The sequence below is a fragment of the Manihot esculenta genome, chromosome 15 (assembly GCF_001659605.2).
Source record: "Manihot esculenta cultivar AM560-2 chromosome 15, M.esculenta_v8, whole genome shotgun sequence".
Lineage (NCBI taxonomy): Eukaryota > Viridiplantae > Streptophyta > Magnoliopsida > Malpighiales > Euphorbiaceae > Manihot > Manihot esculenta.
The window spans coordinates 15,038,640-15,066,093 of NC_035175.2; the positions used below are offsets into that span (position 1 = coordinate 15,038,640).

The following is a 27,454-nucleotide window of genomic DNA, read 5'->3' on the forward strand; positions in this document are numbered from 1 at the left end:
TTGTTTTCCTCAAAATAAAAACTCTTCTTCATGTCTCGTCCACTTGTGAAAGTAATTATAAATCTAAAAGAGAAGGATCCATGAATCTTAAATATCAAGAATAAATATAAATTTTAAAAATCCATAAAAGAAAAAATATGAAAAAAACATAGAGATTATTCTTAAAATAATATGAAAATAACATCCTAATGCACTCAATAAGGAGATTTATAGCAGACCATGAAGTGTGGTTTCATTTTAAATCAAGAAATTGATATTTAAAATCGTGAATAAGAAAAAAACATATGGATGATGGTGATGAATAAAGCTATAGCTTTAATTTGAAAATAGTCATCTTAGAAAAAAAAGGATGGGAAGAGGTGAGAGAGAAAGAAGAAAAAGAAAGTAAGGTATATTGGATTCTTTTACCTATCTAAAGAAGAAAGAGAGACCATTTTAATAGGTTTTTTTTTTAAATTTTATTTTTAGTATTTTAAAATTTAATTAAAATGTTTAACTTTAATTTTTTTTTTCTAATAATTACCATTCAGTAATATAAATAAGAAAAAAAAAGCTTAAATTGAAACTCTAATGAATCAAAATCAAAACTAATTGGTTTAAACCAATAGTCTAATTCGATTTTGGTTTTATTTTTAATTTTTAAAATAAATTATTTCATAAAATTATGCCATTTAAAATTGATGTATAAATAAATTAAATTATTAAATAATTAAGTTTAATTTTTTATTTATAAAAAATATTATTAAATGTAATATTATTTTATTTTTTATATTATATGTAATATTATTTTATATTTTATATTATGTAAATTGATGCATTTTATACATTTTTCTTATTTAATAAAATATATATTAACAACATTTAAGACTATTTATTTTTTCAATCTATTTAATTTTATTTAATTCTTTTATTTTATCAAAAATTGAATTGATCATTTATAATTTATATTTAATTTAAATTAAAATCGAAATAGTAAAGTACTATAACCACGTCCATATAAAATCAAATTATAACTAATAATGGTGTGAAAATCAACTTAGAACTAATAATGGTGTGATTTAGTGAGGTGTTCAGATGAAAATATCTATAAGTCTGATTTGTTGGGATGATCATCATTACGTGATATCTGTTAGATCTCTTTATACTTACTTTAATTTAAGAGATGGAATATGTAAGATGAAAAATATAATTAGGGTCTACCTTCCGACGTTCAAGCTAGATCTAAAAATTTTATGAAGTTAAGAGAAGTAAAATAGAGAAAAGAAGAGAAGAGTGATTCTGAATTATCTGTATAACCGACAGAGATAGAGATAGACTAATTTTCAGAGAATAAGATATCCCTCTTTTTTTAGAGTTAGTTCAATGCATAAATACATTTGAATAAAATTGATATTTTTAGTATCATGTCCCCTTCTAATGGGACATGAATGTTTTTGTGTAGGTGTGTCAGACATTATATTAATGATGGACTGTAAGATAATAAATGTGGAACTGTCCAGTTTATACCCTCTCCATACACACTTATGCTTCTTTGGTTATTGAGATTGACCACATCAGCGTTTAAAATCTTGTTGTAGTACGGTCTTTTGAGAAGGTGAGTCCATTCGTTTCGGACTTAAATAAATTCAAGAGTATTGATGGTGTAATTTTTTATACTCAATTGGTCAAGTTTCTTATTGACACATTCGACCAGATGAAAAGATTAGAAATCCTATTTTTTATAAATTATTAAGAACCATCATAAATCGGATTGATTTCAATTTGATTTATGAATTAAATTGAATTACCGATTTCAAATCAAAATCCACCCTGACCAGATCTACCTAAGAATCTAAGTTGGAGTCTCACTTGACCAATCTCTTATTAAAATAAATAAATAAATAAAGAGAAAGGCAGTGGCACAGCTTTGAAGCATTTGCTGGATCACACTAACACCTGGATTTGGATTATGGAAGCTCTGAGCAGTCTCTATCAGTACATGAGATAGATCCAATCTGAAGCCACTGCTTCTGCTTTTGATTTTTTTTAGAAGGTTTGAATAAATAAAAATAATAATGCACTGTTGGATTTGTTTTTTAATATTTAAAAAATATTTTAAAAATATAATTAATTTTATCCTATGAAATTGATTGAGCATTAAACATACTCACTCCATATCGACTATATTAATTTAGAATAAATAATTTTAGATTAATCCAATTGTTAACTTTTTTTTTAGTACAACTAACAATTTTTTAAAAATATACATCAATTGTAAATTTTAAATTCTAAATTTTTAAAGATTAATCAATTTATCAATGATTAATGGGTTTAGAATTTTATATTCTTAAATATTTATCAAAATTAAAATAACAAAATATTTTAATATATTTTTTAAAATTAAGAGATTGATTAATAATTTTTTTTATTTTTATCACAGCGACCATATAACAAGTTTTCCAAATTAAAAACACCAATTGGGAATGTAGTGGTTTTGTGGATTGAAAGAGACGAAAAAAACATTAGTGTAATTGTAAGGTGTTGTCATGGCGGTTTGTCTGAATAACAAACCACCTTCATCATCATCTCCACTACATAGCTTAGCTTCCTACTCAGCCCCTCACCAATCAAATATATATATATATATTTTGAAAAAAAAAACAAAAATTTGCCTCTTAAATGAACTGTCCTTCTCAATGTAAAAAGGAAATTGTCCATGAAAATGACATCCACTAACTTTATACATTTTTTTTAGAAAAATTATTACTTCGTATATATAATATAAAAAAAAATTTTAATTAATTTTTTAATTTTAAAAAATATATTAAAATATTATTTTTAATTTTAACGGTTAAATATTATAAAAAATTTAAAATACTTTAATATAAAAATACTAATTAATAATTTTTTAAAAATATGAGAAATTAATTACTTAATTTTTTAAAAATCATAAAAATTAAATAATAAAATATTTAATGGTAAAATTAATAAAGATATTCACTAATAAACTTTTTAAAATATTAAAAAGTATTTTAATATATTTTTTAAAATTAAAAAATTAATTAATTAAATTTTTTCATATTATTAAAATTAAATAGTAATTTTTTAATTTTTTATAATTAATTCCAACTTAAATTTAAATTTAAATTTTTTTGAAAATAACTCCAATATTAATGGTTTAACCATTAATATCTATATATATATATATATATATTCATTTTTTTGAAATGGGAATGGAGAATTGAAGAAATAGAATCTGAAATCTCTTAGATTTATTTAAATATATTTATCACTAGACTAAATCTATGAGTAGGTATACCTATTTCAAATGAAAAAAAAATAATAAGTGGGTTTTTCTTTTATATTGATAATATGGCATTTTCATCCATATGTACCAAAAAATATTAATTCATCTTCCCACTTTTTGTTTTTCGAAATGGTCATCTTCCGACGTTATAAGTGGTATTTAAGTAAAATTTTTATGCATGTAATTGGGAGTCACAAATTCAATAATATAATTCTCCATCTCTTTAATTTATTAATTAATCTCTTAATTTATTAAATAATATATTAAAATATCTCTAGTATTTTAAAAAATCTACTAGATAGTTTTTTCGTTAATTTTACCATTAAATATTTTAATATTTAGTTTTTATAATTTTAAAAAATTTATTAATTAATTTTTTAAATTTTTAAAAATTTATTATTAGTTTTTCTGTATTAAAAATATTTAAAAATTTTTTTATAATACTTAACGTAAAAAGTTAATAAAAAAATTAATTAATAAATTTTTTAAAATATAAAAAATATTTTACTATATTTTTCAAAATCGAAAAATCAATTAGTGTATAGGATTAAATAATAATTTTTTTTAAAAAAAAGTTAAATGAGTAAATAATTAAATAGAGATAACTAAAAATAATTTATTGAAAGGGGGAAATTGGATTAAAAGAAAATATTGATTTTTAAAAAAAATTTATGTACAAATCTTAACTGAGAATTTATTTTGTTGTTCGTCGATCAAGAATGGTCAGAATATGAAATATTTTCCTTTTTTTTTAAGGGACAATCTTGAATAATTTTTTTAGGTTTCTCAAACAGTATATTTACTTTTTGTAGTTAGTAGATTGTTTACAAAACAGGTAATTGCGGCGTCAAAAGGTTGAGAAGCTGACCGACAGCTTCAAATAAGATTTGATGTCACTGCAAGTCTACAATTTAATTCTATTCCATAATATTAACAGTTAATTACTTTAATAATAGTTAATTATTCTGAGAATAGTTAATGAAATTAACTTTTCATAATTTTATCTTAGATCAGTTTTAAATAAAAAAATTAATCAAACTAAATTAATTTAAAAATTCAGTTTAATTTTTTATTTATTTTGATTTAATTTAATTTTAAATTTTAAAAATTTCTATTATTATGGTTTGAATCAGTTTTTATAAAAATAAAAAAATAAAAAAATCAAATCAATTAGATAATATTATATTATTTTTAATAATATAGAGATTAAATTATAATTAAAGTTAAAATATTTTAATTAAAAATTAAAATATTAAAAATAAATTGTAAAAAATAAAAATGTATTGAAAAGTAAAGTCAAATCAAATTAAATTAATTTCATTTAATTTAAATTGATTTTTATTTAAAATTAATTTAATTTAATTTTTATAAATACTAAAATTTTAATTTTTAATTTATTTAATTTAAAGTCAAATTCACCAAATACTCACTTAATTTAATGCAACATGTATTATTATTTTGACAAGCCTATGAAGTACTTATTCAAATATTATTACTGAATATATTCTTAATTTTGTAAAGGTGTTTTATATAAAAAAAAATTCAAACCTTTACATTAATTTATTTTTTTATTTAAAAATTTTAATTTTAGATAATAAAATTAAATTTTTTAATTTATCATAATTATATCAAAATATTAAATTTAATTTCAAAAAAATTAAAAATAAATTACAATATAATTCTTAAAATTTTATGTTAATAAAAAATATATATTTTAATTTAAATTTCATATTAAAAATAAATTTATTTTATATTTATTGTATGTAATATTAAATGTATTATATTAAATAAATATTTATTAAAAATAAATTTCCAATTATATAAAATATCTCATATAAATATTATATATTAAAATATTTCATTAAATATTTAAGCTCAATTTTATAAATTATGTGTACATTAATATATAAAAATTATACTTTATATCAATAATATTAAATAAAATGAAGTATTATATGTTTTAATTTATAATTTTTTTATAATTTATATTTTTATTAATTTACAATATGTCGTTACTATAAATGAAAAGTAAATAATAGATTAATAAAAAAATATTGAAAAAAATTATTTTATTAGTAAAATAAAATCTTAAGAATTATATCGTAATTAATTTATAATTAATTTTTTCATATTTAATTTAATTTTCTTATTATAGATAATCAAAAGAATTTGATTTTAATATCTAAAAAAAATAAAAATAATTAAAATTAGGCTAAACATATATACTTTACACTAAAAAAGTCTTATTACAACCTAAATTTTGAAAATATTTTTCCAACACACTTGAAGTATTTAAAATATAATTAAAATAATCTTACGATCATAATAATATGAATATACTTGATATTGCTGAAAGTACTCAAAATATGGCTTGGCAACCTGTGAAAAAGAGAAATAAGGTGGCTGGTACTTAAAGGTAACTATTCCGATATTCAACTCAATAATTTGCTTAATTGGACAAGTGAAATGATAAGTAAGAGTAATATAAGTGAGCACTAGAATGCGTATCTTGAACCAGTATTCTGATGGATTTTATACAGTAAGAAGATTAGATTAGTTAGTGATTTTACCTAAGAATCCGGTTCATACCGGCCAATGGATAAAGAATCTCGTGATAATTGAGATTCTTTAAATTGCTTTGTAACATTCCACAATAGTAATAAATGGAATCTATGAAGACTTTGCCAAAAATCCTTTTGGCGGGTCTTTGTCAAAATCAAACATCCTAGATATAGCTGTCTTGATTCCACATCTTCAAGTGATCAAGTCTGGATGTTCGAATATCTTAGTTACAGGGATGTCACCACGTGGACCAATAAAAGGTCACCATTGTATAAACATATTTTGGGTAAGTATTGAGTCATATCAGAAGTCCCTTCAAAAGTCTTTGATCCTTCAAAAGTCTTTGATTCTTCATATTCAAAAGTCTACAGCTTGCACTAATTGTCCAAATACGTTGCGCTATCAGATTGGCTTCCTGTCTCACGTCTTTTCGTATATCTAAGATGCTTCGTTTCTCGAGGCTCGTTAAAACTAATCACTGTATTAGTCCTATGAATTCTTCCTTCTTCACACCATTACTATTTTTGCCCACATACTCTTCTTCCTTGAAAAATCTCATTCCTCTCTAGTAGTGTTCTTCATCAAACTCTTCTACAAAGGTAATTCCTTCTTTGTCGCCTTTTCTTCTTAAAAAAAGATAAATAGGTCTTCTTCCTCGTCCTCTTCTAGAGATAACTCCTCCTCCAACTCATCCTCTGACGAATCCACTCATGCTCCAACCCCATAGTCCCTTTATGGACCATCCATGATAATGAGGCTTTGCTAATAAACGATATCCCTTCTGTGCTAATAGAGAAAGGCATCGAGTGCCTGTATGATACCTATCATATCCCTCTAGACATTTTCAGAATTTATGCTCCTCACCAAAATATTTATGCCGATGATCATGTTCTTGCTGAAGATACGGTCATAGTGTATGAGGAGCAACTCAATGCGGGCCTTAGATTTTTTGTTGACTCATTCTATTCGGAGATCCTCAATTTCCACAAGCTTTCCATCGCCCAGCTACAACTCAACAGTTGGCGAATCTTGGTGCCGTTTCGATTCATTTGTTTTAATAACAATATTGAGCCGAGCGTTGTCCTATTCTCCCAACTATACCAATTGGGTACCCGAGTCAACGAGGAGTACTTGTTCTTCAGCAAAAAGAAGCATCACATGCTTTTCGATCAACTTTCTTCATCCCTTAAATGATGGAAGAACAAGTTCTTTATTCTCCGCCACCGAGTGTCTGGGGGTTTTGGGAGCCTCCGACCAAGCTGGAACCTCTATATGGAACTATGAAGAGATGGAGTGAGACCCCAGAGAGTGGAGGAGTCCCTGGATTTTCTCTAAAAGATGGCATAGCAATTAAAAAATGGATATTACCATGGTTGTGAGGAATGCCACGCTTGCATGGCAAAGTCAAATCCATGCCGAGCAGGCCAAGGAAACCCGGCCAAACACTTACTATCCCTGCAGGCAATCTTACCCTAGCCTAATGATTCTTTTTACTCTGCTATGCTTACTTACTCCTTTTTTTGTACAAAAATGGCAAGGGAAAAGGTCAGTTTGCTGAAGCAGCTCATGCTGCCTAAAAGAGAAAAACAATTGCTACAACCTCAACCCCACCTCCAAAGCGGCCATGTCATGTGTAGGAGATTATTATGCTGCCTCCTCCACCTTCAACTGTTGCCCTTGTGGCTCCCACTGAGCCTTTGAGCTCCTAGCTCGAGTTTTTAGCTAGTGGTATTCCTCTCTCTTCTTCCAATCGCACAGTCCAACAGCTTATGAGGAAGCCGGTACTAGGGCCCTCTGGCTTTGGAGTATTCAACACCCGACTCTGGCTTTAACCGGGTGGACTCTCTCCTCGAGAAACCGCATTCCTCTTGATCGTCAAGAAAGGAATGCGATTGGGCGATCAACACTAGCTAGGAGTGGTTGAGACTAATGATATGTATGACATCACCATTCATTCTGCCATGGAGTGTGTTTTATCTGTGTATCTAGCGAAAGAGTGTGACAAAGCTTTAAGGAGGGAGTTCGAGGCTCTGGAAGGGGAGAGAATCCTTTTTTTGGAGGAGGACTAATGGCTGAAGACCCAGTTTGACAATGTCGAGGAGATGATGAAAGAGACTCTTGAGTTTGTGGACAAGTTTTAGGCCGATTTGGATGAGGTCAATGCTATAAAGGTTGCTTTGGAAACCAAAGCAAAAGCTATTAAGAACTGTTATAGATTATAGGAAGTAAATATATTAATATAGGAAGTAAATATTGATAAATGGGTTAGTTGCTTAATCTTAGGGATTGTATAATTATAGACTTGATTTTCTTTCCTGTTTAGATACCGTTTTTTATATATAAATAGGTTGTAATCTTTATTATGAAATACAACATCAAATATTATATTTCTACATGGTATCAGAGCCAGGTTTGTAGAGATTTATTTTCTCTCTTGTCAAGTTTTAAATTTTTGGAGACTCAGGACTCCTGTTCTTTTGTGTTATCCATCTAGGATAATATTTGTCTCTCACCGTTCACCTAGAGAGGATGCCAAAGTCGCCTTGCAGCTCCCTTGTCAGATTTGTGGTTCGTTTGCCGTTTGGGTGTTGGGTGAAGGCGTCTTTTTGATACTATTCATTTGGGTTACCCATAAAGAGTAACTTTTGGAGTAACTTTTGGAGACTTAGGGCTCTGTTTATTTGGGTTACCCATAAAAGAGTAACATTTGGAGACTTAGGGCTCTGTTCATTTGGGTTACTCGTAAAGGGTAACATTTGGAGATTTAGGGCTCTGTTCATTTGGGTTACTCATAAAGGATAACATTTGGAGACATAGCGCTCTGTTCATTTGGGTTACTCATAAAGAGTAACATTTGGATCTGTTCATTTGGGTTACTCATAAAGAGTAACATCTGGAAATTTAGGGTTCTGTTCATTTGGGTTATTCACAAAGGGTAACATTTAGAGACTTAGGGCTCTGTTCATTTTGGGTTACTCATAAAGGGTAACATTTGGATACTTAGGGCTCTATTCATTTGGATTACTCATAAAGGGTAACATTTGGAGACTTAGGTCTATGTTCATTTGGGTTATCCATAAAGGGTAACACTTGGAGACTTAAGGCCCTGTTCATCAGATATTGTTCACGGGAATTATTCGTCAAGTATTGTTCACGGGAATTATTCATCAGTACTGTTCACGAGTACTGTTTCTCGGGGGTACTGTTCATGAGTACTGTTCCTCGGGTACTGTTCACGAGTACTGTTTCTCGGGTACTGTTCACGAGTACTGTTCCTCAGGTACTGTTCACGAGTCACGAGTACTGTTCACGGATTCAAAATTCTATTCATAGTAAGGCGTTTTACCAAGCTGAGAAAATGTGGTCTCCCGTTCTAGTGCTGAATCTAAATGTCGAGTCATGACAAAAACCGTTTGTGAAGTTTTGTGGATACGTCAATTATTGGAAGAAGTTGGGTTTACAAATTCAGTGTCTGTTAAGTTGTATGGGACGAGTTGATTATATATGTAACAAGTTGGACATGATTAACATTTATGCTCCAACTTGAGGGGGGGAGTGTTATAGATTATAGGAAGTAAATATATTAATATAGGAATTAAATATTGATAAATGGGTTAGTTGCTTAATCTTAAGGATTGTATAATTATAGACTTGATTTTCTTTCCTGTTTAGATACCGTCTTTTATATATAAATAGGTTGTAATCTTTATTATGAAATACAACATCAAATATTATATTTCTACAGCCATGGAGTGTGTTTTATCTGTGTATCTAGCGAAAGAGTGTGACAAAGCTTTAAGGAGGGAGTTCGAGGCTCTGGAAGGGGAGAGAATCCTTTTTTTGGAGGAGGACTAATGGCTGAAGACCCAGTTTGACAATGTCGAGGAGATGATGAAAGAGACTCTTGAGTTTGTGGACAAGTTTTAGGCCGATTTGGACGAGGTTAATGCTATAAAGGTTGCTTTGGAAACCAAAGCAAAAGCTATTAAGAACCAAGTTGCTAAGCTTCAACAACAAGTCCATGCGCTTCAAGATCAGGCCTAGGAGGATTGGGTCATTACCAATAAGGTGACCGAGTTGGAAAAGAAACTTGAAGAGGCAGTGGCCCATGGGGGGAGCCACTACATGGAAGTGCAAGAAACTGTAAAAAAGGAGTTATAAGTGGTGCACATCACAAGGGAGGACTTCTCTGGATCGACAGCATCTTTTCTAAGGATGACGAGGATGAACGAGCAAGGAGGTGAGATCAAAAACTCTTTCAACCCCGTCTCTACTGAGCATAATGTAATAGTTGTAAATGATAATGTAATAGAGACCGGGTGATAGGTACTGAAAATCTTCCTGCCCTATGATTGTAAAACAAATATTATTGTTTTCTATCTTCAAAAGTTTTACTAACTTTTTAACAAGAGTCGATACTCGGAACCTTACCAAGTAGCAGGCATAATAAGCAAGAATTAACTTGGTAGAAATAATTTTAAGAATTTAACACTCATAAACTTTAAAATTTAGTCAAATAAAAGATACCTGACGTACTGGTGGCCTATTTTAACCAAGTAGTTTTTTTTATTTTTCGCATCCTTGAAGATTTAATGCCTGAATATTGATATGTCATCAAAAATTTACTTTTAATCATTATCGAATGGGCTAAGACCCAAGATTAGCCTGGCGGTTACCTGTCTTGTAGTAATTTTTCGTAAAAAATTACCTTTAACAATTAATGAAATTAACACTCGATTACCCGCCTTGTGGTGCAGTTTGGCTTGCCTTTAATCATTGTCTTTTGGGACTAACACCCAAAGACTCACCTTACAGTTACTCGCCTTATGGCATTTATTGGCATAAACTTGTCTTTACTTATTGTCTTTTGAGACTAACACCCAAAAACTCGTCTAGCAGTTACTCGTCCTGTGGCTTTTTTGTTGGCAGAAACCTGCCTTTAATTGTTATCTTTTGAAACTAACACCCGAATACTTGCCTGGCAGTTACTCGCCTATGGTGCTTTTTGGCAAAAACTTTGCCTTTAATTATTGTTCTTTTGACTCGCACTGTTTAGCAATCTATCGATCCACATGACTTTGATTCAATCACAAAAATTGAAAAAAATATCTTGTTAACTTTATTAATAAAATTTTCGTAAATTATAAATATTCCAAGAATGGAAAATGACACGACCATTTAATTTGGCCAACTTATAAGCACCAAGATGAATAATCTTTGAAACTCTATATGGTCCTTTCTAGTTTTCACCCAACTTACCAGACCCGACATCACACTTGTTACATTAGACCGTCTAAGGACTAGGTCCTCAATATTAAAGACTCGGGGTTTGACTCGGGAATTAAATAGCTGCGACATCTTGTTTTTGTAGAAAACCATCATGATTAGACCTTGTTCCCTTAGGTATTCGATCTAATCAAGGTTAAACTGCATTTTTTCTAGGTCTCCTGATTAATTGGGGTGTTGGGTCCTAAAGCTACTCACCTGGACCTCCACAGGAATGACCACTTCGGCTCTATATACCAGTGAGATGGGGTTTCTCCTGTAGCTGCCCTTGGAGTTGTTCTATACGTCCAAAGTATATGGGGCAATTCCTCTAGCCATTTACCTTTGGCTTGGTTGAGTATTTTCTTCAACCCTTGGAGAATTGTCTTATTCATAACCTCTATCATACCATTGGTCTATGGTATACTGAGCTAATCGTAGATCAATGTTATATTTTCTGTAAAATTCTTTGAACTTAAAACTTGCAAAATGTATCCCATTATTAGTGACAATAACTTTAGGCATTCCAAAGTGAGTAAAAATATTTTTGCTGATGAAGGAAATGGTTTGTTGAGTTGTGATGGGTTGTACTGCTTCTACTTCTGCCCACTTGTTGAAGTGGTCAACCACAACGATCACATATTTTCTTGACCCCAATGCTTTTGGGAATAGGCTAAGAATGTCCAGTCTTCGACTGAAAGGAAGGCTAGGGACTACCTAGTGCTACTTGCATTTCTCATGGTGTCCAAAGTATATTTGCATGAACTTAGTATCTTTGACACTTCTGGACCAACTTCTTTGCATCCTCCATTACTGTGGGCTAGTAGTAATCCTACTTGAAACCTTTTTGAGCAATCTTCCAGGCTCCTTCGTGGCTTCCATAGTCACCTCTATGGATATTCTTGAGGATGCTTTTGCCTTCATCCTCTATCACATACCGCAACTATGGTTGGGTCGATGATCGCCTATACAACTAACTATTTATTAGTGCATATCTTGAAAATTTTGTTATTACCTGTTTGGCCATTAAGTCCTCCGTAGGTAACTCATTCTCTGTTTGTAGACTTGAATCATCCATGTATCTGCGACTTCGATTGGCAGTGCCTTCTCCACCTTGGTTGCAGGGGTATTCAATACTTCAAACGGTATTGGCTGAGTCAAATGTTGCTCTCCTACTGCCGACATTTTGATTATATTGCAAAAATGACCCAGTGAGCCCATACTTTGATCATGGATGATTCCAGTCTACAGCCCATACTTTTTCGCATACCATAATTTGATCCCTACTTGACTTCATAACAGTACCAATCCCAGATCCCTTGACTCTGCAGGCTCCATCAGCCCATCCTTGCGACTTCTCCACAGTGGGCTCGGCAGTCTCGAGGGACAGGGTCATTTTTGCAGTATAATCAACTAAGGTTTGGGCCTTAATTCCACTTTGTGGAATATACCTGATATCACAAGCTGACAATATGATAGATCAGGTGGACAACTGTCCCGACAGCTCCAGCCTATGAAGTACTCTTCGTAGTGGGTAATTGGTCCTTACCTCGATGGTGCGGGACTCAAAGCAGGGTCGCAGCTTCGTTGTCGACAGCATAACTGCGAAGGCCAGCTTTTCCAGAGACCAATAGTTTAACTCTGCCTCTTTCAAGTCCTCATTAGCGTAGTAGACTGGATTTTACCCACCCTCGTCCTCTCTTACAAGCATTGAACTTATTGTCTCCTACGTTATAAACAAATACAAGTACAAAACATCGCTTTCTATGAGTGAGCTTAGCAAAGGAGGAAAAGATAAAAAAAGTTTTCAAAACATCAGATTTTGTGAATTGGTTTGTAACATCCCACAACGATAATAAATGGAATCCATGAAGACCTTGCCAACCCTTCAGAACGAATCTTTATCACAACTGGACATCTTAGATACGATTGTATAATTAATTTTAAAATTAATAAAAAGATAAATTACATTTAGTTCATAAATTATACTATAATTAACGAATTAATTCTCATAATTTATAAAATCGAACACTTAAATCCCTTTATTTTTGTTCCATCCAAATGCATTTTCTCCATCAATTTTTCTATTAGTTCAAAGATATCAAACTTCTAAAAATTATATTTTTTTTCCAACGATACATTTATTGCACATACAACAAGTATAAAAAGAATCCAAGTCCTTTCTTAAATTTTCTGTAATTTTTATTTTCATTTGCTTTAAAATTTAAATAATTTTAAATACTTAAATCTTTCTATTTTTATATGTTAAAGCACATCCGTCCATGAAAATAAAATTTATATTTTTCTTAGATTTTATGTCATTTTCAATTTTTTTAAATATAAGATTAAACTAATCATATAACAATTAATTTCTTTATTTTTTTATATACTAAAAAATATATTTCTGTCTAAAATAATTTAAAATTTTCAAATATACTATCATTTCTTAATTTTTTGGATATAAAATTCAATTAATTATAAACACTTAAATCTTTCGCATTTTATATATTAAAACACATTATTCCTTATGAATAAAATATGCAGTTTTATCAAATTTTCTACTATTTTTAATTTTTTTTAATTTTTTCCGATCACAACAGTCATTAAAAGACTAATACTTTCATTCATTCAAACTTTTTATACAATTAAATATTTTTGCTATTATCACAAGTATAAAAGTATATAAATTAAAAATAAAAATTTTAAATTTCTTAATACACATTTAACTCTCTCAAGTTTTTTTAAAAAAATTTAAAAATTTTTTTAAATTTTTTTCGCATTATAAAATATCCCATCATTTGAAATAGAAATTTAATAAGAGAAGGAGAAGGAGGAGTTATATTTTTAAATGTAAAAGTTTCTTGTAAATATACAGTAATGGTATTATAAAAAAAATATTTTTTATTAAATTTAACATGTTATTTACATTTAAATTAAAAATAATGGATCAAAATCTATATATTTAAACGAAATAAAAATAAATGAATAAATAAATGTTCGATTTTAAATATAAGATAGAGAATAAAATATAATTTATTCTTAATAAAAACATAACACAGGCGTGTTAGCGAGAGATCGGGATTTACCATCATTGCTTCTAATCTCCCTGTGAGACTTGAGAAGTGCTTGTCCTTGTCGATTTTCGTGTTCGCGGTGGACACTTTGCACCATCGACGATGAGATGGCCTTCATCAAGCCTCTCTTGTCCCTAGCCCATCGATCTCTTTCCAGACAATTCCTTTCTTGGCCTCACCACTTTTTGGAGTCGGGACCTTTGGTCCACGTTCACGAGCTAGGCTTTGGCTACCTCTCAATAACCTACATACGTCTTCTAGGGCTCTAAGAATGAGTCATCTCACTGAATTCTCTTTCGATTTTTCTTTATCGCGCCACACAAGAGCACTTGTGATGCTCATAACCTGTTTGATGGAACGCTTAACATAAATATCTTAGGAAATTGTTTTTTGCACTGAAGTATATAAATATCCAACTATATAAATAAGCCACACTAATACCTTTATATATATATATATATATATATATATTTTGATTGGTTGAATGTATATACTGCAGAGAAAAGAAATAATAGAAGTAAGAAGTGGCAAGCTGAATTTTTTTTTTTTCAATATTATTAATATAGTATTTGCCTTATCACATCTAAAAATCTTATTTTATTTATGATTTATTTATTTTATTAATTTTTTAAATACAGTCAATTTTAAATTTATTTGATTAATAAACTTATTTAACCAGATTTGGGCTAAAATAATCTGTTTGTCCAGAATAGGGAACAGACCCAACAATCTGAGGAGGCTTCTTTTCGTGGGTGAAACTGTGAGGCCCAGTGAGCAACTACCAAAGGCTGCCATATAAATTTGGAAGATGTTCGGCTTTTTAGTTATGAAAATTATGTTTATAAGTACTTAATATTTATAAATTATTTGAAACTGATACACATTAACATTATTTAAAAGCTACTTAAAATATTTATAAGCGTGTAGTACGAAATTGACATTTTTTTTAACAAATGGCTTAAAGTATATTTATTTTATTATTAAAATTACTAAAATGATATTAAATAAAGCCTATTATAAAGTTTTAAAATTAAATAATAATAATATTACTTCGTCAAATTAGCTTATAAATTTAACTTTTCCCCTCCGCTTTTTTTTTTTTAATATAGTTTATAAACTACATTTCTAAGTTTAAAAAAGGTAATAAAGACAGCTTATTTTTAGAATTTATAAATTGACATAAGCTGATTTGACCAACTTACAATCTGTGATGAAAACTCTCTTGGGTACAATCTAACGAGAGCAACATGAGCATTTAAGATGAGAGAAAGCTAATTATTAGGGAAAGCTCGTCTCAGAGATTAGCATGTGTCGAATCTCCATACATAAAGGGTCCAGAACCTAATATCAAGAGCCACATTTTCAAGGGCAAAACCATGCGAAATCCAATATGCAGTACTATTTGATTACCAGAAACTGAAGCAAAAACAAAGCAGGACAGTCCTTTTGAATATTTAATAGCGAAACATACAGAAAGTTGTTTTTGAGAAGATAACAAAGAAGGAAGGGTGAGGATACGTCAACTCCTGAACAATGTCTATTGTACATAAACTCCAACAACAAAACTCTTCACACCCTTGTCCAAGAAATCGTTCCACACAAACCAATCCAAGGCCAATAAGTTGTCACATAATGGTGCATCGGCTCCGTTCTTCTGCAGGTTGTGATGACACTTGCTGGAACCTGTGCGACTCTGATGGGTTGTACGAGAACTCTGAAGTATCAAGCCCATACTGGATTTCAAGCAAACAAATAACACAAGTACAGTGATAGAATTAGGAACCAGAGATCCAAAGCCAAAAACAAAATTTAAGACAAACTATATTTAGTATAAGCAACTTAAACTGCAAAAGAAATGAAATTTTGCAGCAGCAAACCAATGAAACATCAGAACAAAAGCAATTCATATCACAAAATAAATTTCATAAACTGCTCGTGAAAAATAAAACATTTTCAAGGAGATCTCATTCATGAATAGGTTGTTAATTTTTAAAATATTAAACAAAGTCAGAAAACTCGGCTCATGAAATTTAACTTGTCATGTATAACAATGTGACCCAGTCATCATATGGAAATTGAATATTTGGACAGAACCATCCATATAAATAAACAAGATTAGATGGAGGACCACATTCCCTCTAAGAGGAAAAAGTTAGTTCAGGACATAAATACCTTTTCCCTCATACGTGCACTCCAAGCATCATTCCTGCTAGATCGCTGATCAAGAGTACCAGCAACAGGTACACCTGTTGCTGGAACTGGTGGTGGCCTGTTAAGCAAAGGTTGCCGGATCTGTTGTCTTGGTGCAATGAGCTCATCATCACTATCATAATCTGCTGGCCTGTTTGCAGCCCTAACCATAAGGGCCAACACGAAAAGTAAGGCCTGCAATTCCACGTTAATTTATTTAGCGAGGCATCAGGACACAATAACAAAATTGTTTGATTAGTAGGTGAAAATTTAGATATTGAGACAGCAAAGTCAAAATCACATACTAATAAAATGGAGTCAGTCCCATCTTAGCAATTACTGCATGTTGCTCTAAAGACTCACACACTACATGGATGAAGGAAGAACATAAACATAAATAATTATACACAGTAAAAAAGTGCCACCAAAAATTAAAAAGGGATATATACTATTAGGTCCCATAATTTTTAAAAAATTTATTAGTTGATCCTTATAATTCTTAAGCTCAATTAAAATATCTTCCATTATCTATAAATACTACTATATAGCCCTTCTATTATATTTTCTGTTAGTCAAAGAAACTTATTAATGGTCAAATGAGAGATAAAATTTTATGTCCAAAATACCTCAATTTATTCCACTTATCCTTTTCTCTCTTTATCTTTCTTTTTTCCCTAAATAAAATCCACCACTCAAATTCAAAGATCTGTCTGAGATAACTCTTGGGTGTGCAGCCACCATCATGCCCCTCCACAACCTCTTATCCACCCTTTGGCCATGGAACCATGGGCTCAGCTACATTGCCTTCACCTTCACCAATTTCGTTGAGAGCCACCTCCTCCAACATCCTACCACCCTTCTCAACAAGAACCACAACTCAGTCAGGGTGAGCAGTATTCAGCTCAAACCGAAAAAATCAACCGATCCGAATCAATTCAAATATTCGGTTTGGTTTTCTATTCTTTTTTGGTTCAGTTCAATTTTTATTTTAAAATATTACAGTTATTTCGATTCGGATTTGATAAAAAAAATCAGTAAAACCGAACCGATTAGCGAGCAATACTATATTAATTTTTAATAATATAGAAAAATCATACCATAACCAAAGTTGAAATATTTCAATTAAATTTTAGAATATTAAAAATAAAATATAAAAAATAAAAAGCCTAGTAAAAAAATCCAACTGATTAAACAGAATCGAACTGAACCGAATTTGACTGATTCAATTCAAGTCAATTTCTGCTCAAAATCGGTTCAGTTTAGTTTTCACAAATAATAAAATTTCCATTTTCGGTTTGTTCAATTCGGTTTTAAACTGAATCGACCAAATGCTCACCCCTAGACTCAGCCACTGCCTTCACCTTATGCAGCTTTGATATTCACCAGCCTTGATTGGAATAAGTGAAAATCCAATTGTTCAATTTTGGAAGGCAATAAGGCAAAAACAATTCTTTTGTAAGCATGACTTAATTGGAATGAGGGAAAATCGAGCGTCAAATGGAGAATAATCAAATTAGATTATGCACTGGTGCCGCTTTGAAAGTGATGAAGATAGCACTCGATGCAAGTGATGTAAATCTCAAAAATCTAATTGGCTTTCCTCTTTTCCTTCTTGGATTATTAATAACAAAGAAAATGGCACCTCCTCTCTTCCTTCTCATTTTGGTTATGCTCAAAAGGTTTCCCTCAAAACCCATGTCTACTTGTTCTAAATCTCAAAAAGAACCCAAGGGATTTGATTGCCCAATTATTGCAGCACATCAAAAAAATTCCAGGCCATAAGGATCAAAGATGGAAGTGGCACAAAGAGAAAATGTGATATTTCTTGAGGGGCATTCTTGACTTTTTTTTACTTTAACAAACAGAATCTGTTAAATAATCTAACAGGAGTGTATAGTGGTATTTATGAATGATGAGGGACATTTTAATTGAGTTTAAGAATTATAAAGACTAATTAATGAATTTTCTAAAAACACAGGGACCTAATAGTAACTCTCCCATTTAAAAAAATTGGTTCATTTCATTTCTATTTCATTACTAAAGTCTCAACAATTATTCATGACGTCAAATTAGGTTATTCATTTGAGATGCAATTAGCTATATTATACAACAGCATATGATTAATTGAACCATAAACTTCCTAGTTGATCTGGCTTAAAATTATAAAGTTTATAGCTCCACTCAAAAAAGTTAAACTTAAGCTCACTATACTTTTACTTGAGATTAAACTAGCCTGAAGCCCACCAGACCAATCAACTGGCAGATTTACATTGTGTTCTAATGAGACTAATGAACTGGATCTTTTTTTTTAAGGCTGATGAACTTGATCATTAATAATCAATTGTACTCTTGGATTAAAGTAACCATTGTCCCCTTGAAGAAAAAAGAATGTTGTGTCTATCCTGTAATGCATAAATCATGATACTCAACTATTCAACTATAACATGGATTTATCTCATGACATAAAAGTGACATTCACCAACTTGATTTATCATCTATCACCCATTTTACTAAATGAAAGTTTCCTGAAAGAGGTCTGCAAGTAAGAAAGAATACCAAAGTAATCAAAATTCTATTTGATCATTATATAAAATTTTAGTTCAACCAACTTCCAAATTTCCTCATCAATTTTGAACTGTATCAAAAGACTTGTGAAGCCTGTCCTTATCAAAGTGTCAAAATTATGTTATCTACAATTCAAAAGCCAAATCACATATAAGAGTTATACCTTTCTAAGTAAAAATATTTATTGACACAATGATCTAAATTGTGTGAGCTCTAAGATGCACTATTGTCAACCATAACTATACATAAGCAAGTAAGCAAGCAATATGTCAAGGATAAAAATAGCAGAAAAGGTATAAAGAATAATTCTTCTTATCTGAAATAGAAGTTCTTTGTAATATACACACTAAGCACAAAGAATCCTTCCACAGCTCCACTAAAATTTACATGGAACCTCCTTTTCAAATCTACCTTAATGCAGATGGTCCTTTAGAAAGAAAATATTTTGTGCCAATACAGACCATTCAGTTTGTGTTCTCTACAGATAGATAATTGATGCTAAACGTGGAAAATTGTCCTATACAATAAGGGCTTTAGCTAATCTAGGAATTTTAAGAACTAAATTTAAGAATTCAACCAATCACATATCAGCAAATCCAAAGATAATTTCCTAGCAAAATCAGGAACTCAGGAGCGACTTCCATTAGATCTTCTAAAAAGAACTTCATGCTATATAAAATTATCTTGCATGTCCCCATTCACAAATCCTTACATGGTTCTTTCCCTTCATAAACTGTAATTAAAAAAATTGACATAACCTTTCTATATATTGTTTTGACTAGTACTCTTTAGGGCTGAGCAGAATCCGGTTCAAACCGAAAAAACCGACCGAACCGAACCGATTTGAAAATTTGGTTCGGTTTTTTATATATTTCGGTTCGGTTCGGTTTTAAATTTCAGAAATTTTGGTTATTTCGGTTCGGTTCGGTTTTGATCAGAAAAAAACCGAAAAAACCGAACCGAACCGATTAGGGATAATAATATGTTTTTTCAATAATATAGAGAAATTAAATTATATTAAAATTAAAATATTGTAATTAAATTTTAAAATATTAAAAATAAAGTGTAAAAAATTAAAAAAATATTAAAAATCGAAACCGATTAAACCGAACCGAATCGAACCGAATCAGACCGGTTCGGTTCGGTTCGGTTTCTGACCAAAATCGGTTCGGTTCGGTTTTCATAAAAACTAAAATTTCGGTTTTCGGTTTATTCGGTTCGGTTCGGTTTTGAACCGAACCGACCGAATGCTCACCCCTAGTACTCTTTGCACAATGGTGTTTAATGAATTCCATCATGCTTCCACTCAAATGAACTGACACCTATCAAAATGGGGGCAGAAGAAACAGCTTAATAATGAAATCATGCATGATTGATTTATTCTTCTTCCTTTTTCTTAACATGTTCAACTTTTTGGCTTCACAAAATTTGAACCTCATAAACAGGGTTAGCAACCACTCAGTCAGATATGCTGCTTACTGCTCAGTTTACGCCAGGTGACTGGTAATATCAAAAGCCTAACAAAACCAAAAGAGATATTTTTGTGCTTACCTCAAAAACAACTACTCCAAGAGCAACCCATCTCACAATGTTCCAGTTTTCTTTCAGGAAATCATATATCATGTCAAAATCTCCAGTTTTGTCGGTTGGAAGTTCCTGAAGAACAAAATCTCAGTACCCATTATATGACCAAGCTACCAAATTAAGTTTTACTAATCAGTTCTTTTTTGAAATAAATAGATAAATGAATAAAGAGCGAGAATAAGAATAACTCACTTCTTTCCAACTTTTGTCAAAGAAAAAAAAGGCTGCACATCCCAATTCTACCAATATCAACAGGATAACCAATACCGAATACTATATTTGCTTAAGGAAACCAGCAGTATAAGCTGAGAAGGCAGGAAACATATGCATGCAAATATATACCACAATATTCACTTAGTCCTGTAAGATGCATCCCCTTTGGATATGCTTAGAATATGATTTAGACTAATAAATATGTCTTCGATGTAGAGAAGAAGTTATACAAATTTTAGAAGGGTAGAAATGACGCAAAAAATTTATAACAGAAATGACGGTAAGGTGGGGAATAATTTTTTTTATGCTTTGACTTTTTGATGGTGATTGCATATTCTGAGACATGATGCATAAAAATAAAATAGAAATGATGGATGGGTGGAGAATATATTTTATGCCATGACTTTTTTGATAGTTATTGTATATTTTGAGACATGAATATGGGAAGAAACTCTTTGAGGGAACTAAGTGGGAGTTAAATGACAAAGTGACATCTCATACTGCACATTCAGCAGATAATCTTCACTGACATAAAATGTTTACTCTGTTGAAACAAGTATTAAAATATCAGCTCTAATAAGTTCCAGACTAAGATGTAATTAGGATACACAACAGAGGCAGCAACCGTTCCGAGTTACAGATCCAATACAACCAAAACAAGAGATGAGGAAGAGAATCACTCCTACACCAATAAATAAGTATATGAACCTACACATGAAATGGTGCAAAATTAGAACTTGGAAGTTCAAGGACAATCCATGAATTAAATAATACAAAATTGAACTAATTAAGAATCAGTATAGGTTCCTTTAGTATGTTCATAAGCACATAATACAGTATGCAATAGCAACAATTGATATTGCCGGTTCACTTTATTGCTAATAAATCTCAATACAATTTCTTATGCTATGCAAATTTCCATGTAAATCTAAAAACCCAAAATTTCAAATTCATCATTAAGAATTGAACATTGGAATTAATTACTTAATAAAAGCAACTCTATTTAGAAATTATGGGGCATCCAATTTAAAATAAAACCCTTTTATCATTTGCAAGAAGGTTGAAATCCTATATTCCTATTCTAATAGTCATGCAATTTTATTGAAATCCTAATGACTATTTTGATTTTATCACATTTTTATAATTAAAATTCATAAATCTCCTTCCATCAAGTTAGTATTAATAAGTTGACAACATATTCAGGAAAATAAACCTTAAAAATACTAAGATATGCATTGCACATGTACAACACAGAAAAATAATTAGATTTCCCACTAAAGTACCTTTCTCATCACACCTTCTAATCTTCTACTCTCCCCAAATTCACTTTGGACCACAAAGGTTTCAATCAAATGCAAGATTATATCCATTGATCATTTAGATTCCTTCAAAAAACATGTTACACTTGCTTAACATTATTTCAAACCAAATGCTAGACTAAACATCCCCTGCGAGGCCATTAGAAAAAGTGCTCACAATTCCTAGAGTTAAAATTTTCTATTCAAGAACCATTCCAAAACACATATGTAAAGATCCACAAATCATCTCAAAAGAAATACAAGCAAAGAACTCACCCAACCCCTTCTAGAGCCTTAGACCAACTATATTCCTACTAGACATTGAAATCTACCCATTTTGCCCGCCTGGTCATCACCCTCCAAAAATCACTACAACCACTTCCCACGAGAAGTTAAATTTTCTTTTTTTTTAAAAAAAAAAAGAAAGAAAAAGATTATAGATCCCCAATTACACATAATGGAGGAGTATGACCTCTGATTTTACCAAGTGATTTTTAAAATCATATACCTCATTCTAAAAAAGCAACCACTTCTGCATGCCTGCAAACTAAATGCTACCAAATACAAATGGAGTGAATTGATAAGTAAACAAGCAAAAATTTGAGTAGTTTGCAATAGAGGCAATCACCCTCCGTTTGGACAAATAATACCTCTTCCATCCGCCTAACATTCTTTCAAATGTTTCAAAAGCTGGCTCCCACATTAATTTAACCATACCTAGCCCTCCCAGTAGAAAACCTTAAGGAATGTTAATCTAGTATGTCCCCAACATCCTAACTGAAGTTCTCACAAAATCTCCTGTGAGGATACCAACAACACCCTGATTTTACAATTTTAAACCATAAAGTAAGTTTCAACAACAAAATCAAGCTCAATTGAGCAAGCAGAGAGTTAAACTCACCACAAAAAAGAATAATAAATAATAAAGGAAACATACCAAAGTTTTGGCAGCTTGTCAAAGATACTTTCCGAAAGTGACACGGCCATAAGCACTGGACGACCAAGCTGTATCAAACCCGGATCACCACTTACAGGTGCCAATGTTTCATCATCTGCTCTTTTATACTCCACAAATAAGTAAATCCCATAACCAACCATGGCAAGACCCACAAGGGTCAGCAAGAAGTTAAGGAGCTTCAGTATGCACTCCAAGCACCCTCTACAAGCCATAATCTCTACAGCTTCCTCAGATCCCTGGAAAGTCCCTTCTATTTCATCAACTTACCAGCGTCTTACCTTCATTAGAAACCCACATTAAGACTACAGTGCAATAATTTATAGGTTAAAGCATCATACTTTCATTAGCCAAAATTAAATCCCATATTATGAAAAGGATATGTCTAATATAATATAGTCAATCCAATGTTTGACATCCAGTCCTAAAAATAAATTGTAAGAAGAGAAAAAGAGGGGAGGAGGAAAAAGGAAAAAAGAAAAAAAAAAACGGATGAAGTTGACCATGACATCCAAGGGTAAGATCTTTATTTTCCATTCCCAAGTTTTCTCAGCAACCAAACAAAAGGTTGAAGAATATAACATCACAAAAAATAATAGTAATTAAGAAGAAATTGTTGAATGCAATCACCTTCCATCATTTAAATTCATTGAATTAACTTAAAAGACCTAAACCAGCACAATTAATTGCAAATAAAAAATAAGAAATTTCGATTGAAAGAATCTCAGAGCAAATTAGCTTCAGATCATGCTAAGATAATAAAAAGATTGAAAAAATATATAGAAAAAATTACATGAATAAACAGATAATAGAAGAAAACTTTACGGATTTCAGAGATTCCTCCGATGGTTAGCTTTTCGGTTATTTCTTTTTTCAGTTTTTGAGAGAGAGAGAGAGAGAGAGAGAGAGAAGAAAGAGTCTGGAAATTTAAAAAGGTAAGGTGAAATTAGGACAGCTTTTCTCATCTTGCATCTTTCGGTGAGTTGGCATTTTTGTTATTTGTCCAGTCCCGCTTTTTTATCCAAAGGGCGCCTTCTTGTTTGTTGACATTCATGCCTTAGGGCTTAGCTACATTTAGCCTTAATTTCACTTGTGGTCCTTCAACTTAAGTAATTAGATCAGTTACATCCATTAATTTGGATTTCCATCATAAAAATCTTATGAACATAATTTGAGTATTAGTATGATCTAAATTTGTAGCATAAAATTTTTTAAATTTCAATTTGAATATCATTTGAAATATATAATTAAAATTATAACATATTAAAATTATAAAAATTAAATAAAAATTAATCAATATTATCAATAATTTATCAAAAAAAATAAAAAATTAATCACATATACTATTAACAACACTCTAAATTTTATTAAATATGCACTTAAATTTTATAAATTAACAAAATTGAATGATAATAATTTCATCATTTTTATAATTATTTAGAATGTAATCAATAAAATTTAAAATGTGATTAATAATAAATTAAATTATTTCTGACTTTTTTAATAAATCATCAAATATACAATTATTTTATATTTAATTACTATAATTTTTAAATTTTGAATATTTAATAAATTATAATTTAATTATTTAATGAGTTAATATACAATTAATAGTACATACATATAAATATATATTTGGCCAATAGTATAATACCTCATTAACCATGATTATATAATTTTATTTCAAAAATTTTATACTTAGTTTAAATTTTATTTATTGATATGAAATAAAATTATATTTGAAAATAGTCTAATAGTTTATAAATGCGTATAGTTATTTTTTTAATTCATTTTATTAAAAATTGTATTATTCTTATTATTATTATTTTCTTAAAAAATAGTTATATCCTTTTTTTACTTTATATTACTTTTTAATTATAGTCTAATGTTTTTATAAATATGTATAGTTACTTTATTTGTTTAACTCATTTTATTAAAAATTGTATTATTATTATTATTATTATTATTTTCTTTAAAAAATGATTATTGCTTATATTACTGTTTAATTCAATTTCCAAATGAAGAATTATTAAACTAATTTATCTTAATTTCCTTGACATTATTTTAATGTTAGCCTAAGATGATCTGATATCCAAAAGGCAAAGAATTTTGAGTATATGTGTAAATTTAGTCTGAATAATTCATTCTCTTTTTTTTAATTTTTTTTTTATTTTCTAATAACGAATAATCGCAACTCAACTATAATGTCACATATCTTTATTATATATGTATAGACATACAGTCAATTTTTTCATTTATCATGCAACTATTTAATTTTCTCTGACATCCATGTTGATATGATCCTGAATGTAAAGGGTTTGTTCTTCGCTGATCCATCAAGTCAGGTGAGTTGAATCATTTTTTATTGGGCTCGAGTCCCGTTTTATTCGATCTGTCCGAGCGTAGTCTGAGCTGCGTGCTAACTAAAGGATAGATTTGCATATGGATTATGATCTAAATCTCGTCCTATTTAATCTGTCCAAACGTAGTCTGAACTATGTGTTGGCTAGAGAATAGATTTACGTATGGATTACGGGTTAAGGAAATTTGAGTAAAGGTACGGAAGTCATCGGGATAAATTTAAATTTAATAATATAAATTATAAAATTTCAACCAAAAAGCTAACGTTCTTCATAATAAGCATATATCCAACATTCCAACTAACTTCGATGAATCCCAACGGTCTACATATAAAAAATCAACTATTTTCGATTAAACAATAAAAATTCATTGATTTTTTTGAAAATTTGCGAATAGTTTAAATAATTGAACACCTAATAAGTCAAAACAAGTAATTAAATAATGAATTGAAAATAAAAATCGAGTTGATGGAATAGTGATTAAGAGTAAATCAAATCAGACCATAATTCAATACTAAAAGTGTTCATAGATCGGTATCATCCAATAAAATCGATCCATCCAAACTAACATAACAGTATAAAATGAATTAATGGATGATAATTAATTGATAATTTTGATCGGTTTAAAATATTCGGTTCAATTTTTTTTTCATCGAATTAGATAATTACTTTTAAATATCAATTCTTTTATTTCAGAATTAATATATTTTAATAGTTTTTTTATTTAGAAAAATAAATTTATTTTAAACAATATACTATTAATTTAGAAAATAATATTTGGTTCATGTGATTAAGAGAAATTAATAATTTAATTTCTCTATTTTCAAAAATAGATTACATAATTTTTATCGATTTATATCATTAATTATTTAATTTCAATAATTAATTATTTAACCGCTCACATTAATGTAAATATTAAATAATTAATATTTTAAAATTATATATTAATTAAAAATAATGATATTTTAATAATTTTATACGTACAAATGACTTAAATAGATTAAATAATAAAATAATTAATAATTTAGATATTATTTGTTTCATATAAAATATTTTTTAAGAAAGTATTTTTCCATGTGTTTGAGATTTTCAGAAAAATTAATTTTGGGATGATATTTTCCTATTCTGGGATGATATTTTCTTCTCATATATGCAAAGTTGAGACTTTGAGAGTAAAAATATGGAAAAGGGCAATAAGGTAAAGTGACAGCTGGGGCAACTTATCATTTTGTTATGTACACTACTGACTCATAGCTAAGCTAATGCCTAATGGTACGAAAACGACGACCCGGTGTCTCGTCATTCTTTATCCCTTCTTTCAATCTCAAATAAATATTTTTTCGCCAAATGTATACTTCGCCAATATTTATTTTTAAATGTTATAATATTTTTTAAAAATAAAAAAAATTCTTAAAAGAACTCATCGATTTAAAAATATTGTTCGCAAAGGTCAAACAAATAATAACATTTTGTCTCTTATTAACTTTAATTAATTAATCTTAATGTTTACTATTGAAACTATAAAAGAATTTCAATGGTTGAATTTTATCTATAGTAATTTTGAATTAATAAATAAATTTATAAAAGTAATTGAAAATTAATTTTTTTTATTATTTTATTTTAAAATTACTAATTGTATTAATAAAATTTTATTAAATAAAAAAATATCATTCTAAATATAAACGATCATATCTAATAAATTATTTAACTAAAATATCAATAATTAAAGTGGCATGACGACGAATTTATATAACGTCTCAATGTGGAGATTGAAGAGTTTAAATCACCTGTAAATAATTCATAAAAATGCAGCCATTAAAAAATAAAAATTTTATTATAAAAAAAATAAACAATAATAAAAGGTTCATAATTTTAGATATTAATAAAATTATAATAATAATTAAATGAATATGGTAGAAATTTTTATTATTAACAAAATTGTGAAGTGGAGAATTAACTAGTTTGGGCGGTGACACATTGATTGTTTATATTGATGTGATAAGAAAGAAGAAGTGGTCTTTGGCTTCAATCAACTTCAAGAATTTAAAAAAGAAAAAAGAAAAAAGGAAAACAGCAAGGGGAAGGTGTGGAATTTTATTGTC

General features: G+C 29.6%; 1 protein-coding gene across 3 annotated transcripts; it reads right to left on the reverse strand.

The window, feature by feature from the left end:
* Positions 1 to 15,604: 15,604 nt before the first annotated feature.
* LOC110602046 (tobamovirus multiplication protein 2A) lies at positions 15,605 to 23,963 on the reverse strand. Of its 3 annotated transcripts, none has more exons than XM_043951192.1 (7): positions 23,818 to 23,963; positions 22,975 to 23,273; positions 21,348 to 21,447; positions 20,719 to 20,799; positions 20,494 to 20,598; positions 16,360 to 16,572; positions 15,605 to 15,920 (listed from the first exon to the last, which is right to left on the reverse strand). In XM_043951192.1, the coding sequence occupies exons 2-7, from the start codon at positions 23,205 to 23,207 to the stop codon at positions 15,813 to 15,815; spliced, it is 840 nt and encodes a 279-aa protein (XP_043807127.1). In that variant the 5' UTR covers positions 23,208 to 23,273; positions 23,818 to 23,963; the 3' UTR covers positions 15,605 to 15,812. The 3 variants fall into 3 exon arrangements, with proteins under 3 accessions (XP_043807127.1, XP_043807129.1, XP_043807128.1); XM_043951194.1 differs by having other exon boundaries at positions 22,975 to 23,268; positions 23,818 to 23,944; XM_043951193.1 differs by having other exon boundaries at positions 23,786 to 23,934.
* Between the last annotated feature and the right edge of the window lie 3,491 nt (positions 23,964 to 27,454).

What these genes read in the sequence shown, in the direction of transcription:
- LOC110602046 (XM_043951192.1), bottom strand. Translation starts at nt 23,207, where the DNA reads ATGGCTTGTAGAGGGTGCTTGGAGTGCATACTGAAGCTCCTTAACTTC. An exon ending in GACAAGCTGCCAAAACTTTG is followed by an intron (nt 21,448 to 22,974) that starts GTATGTTTCCTT and finishes TTTCATGTGTAG; the next exon opens with GTTCATATACTTATTTATTG. An exon ending in ACGGTTGCTGCCTCTGTTGT is followed by an intron (nt 20,800 to 21,347) that starts GTATCCTAATTA and finishes AAGCAAATATAG; the next exon opens with TATTCGGTATTGGTTATCCT.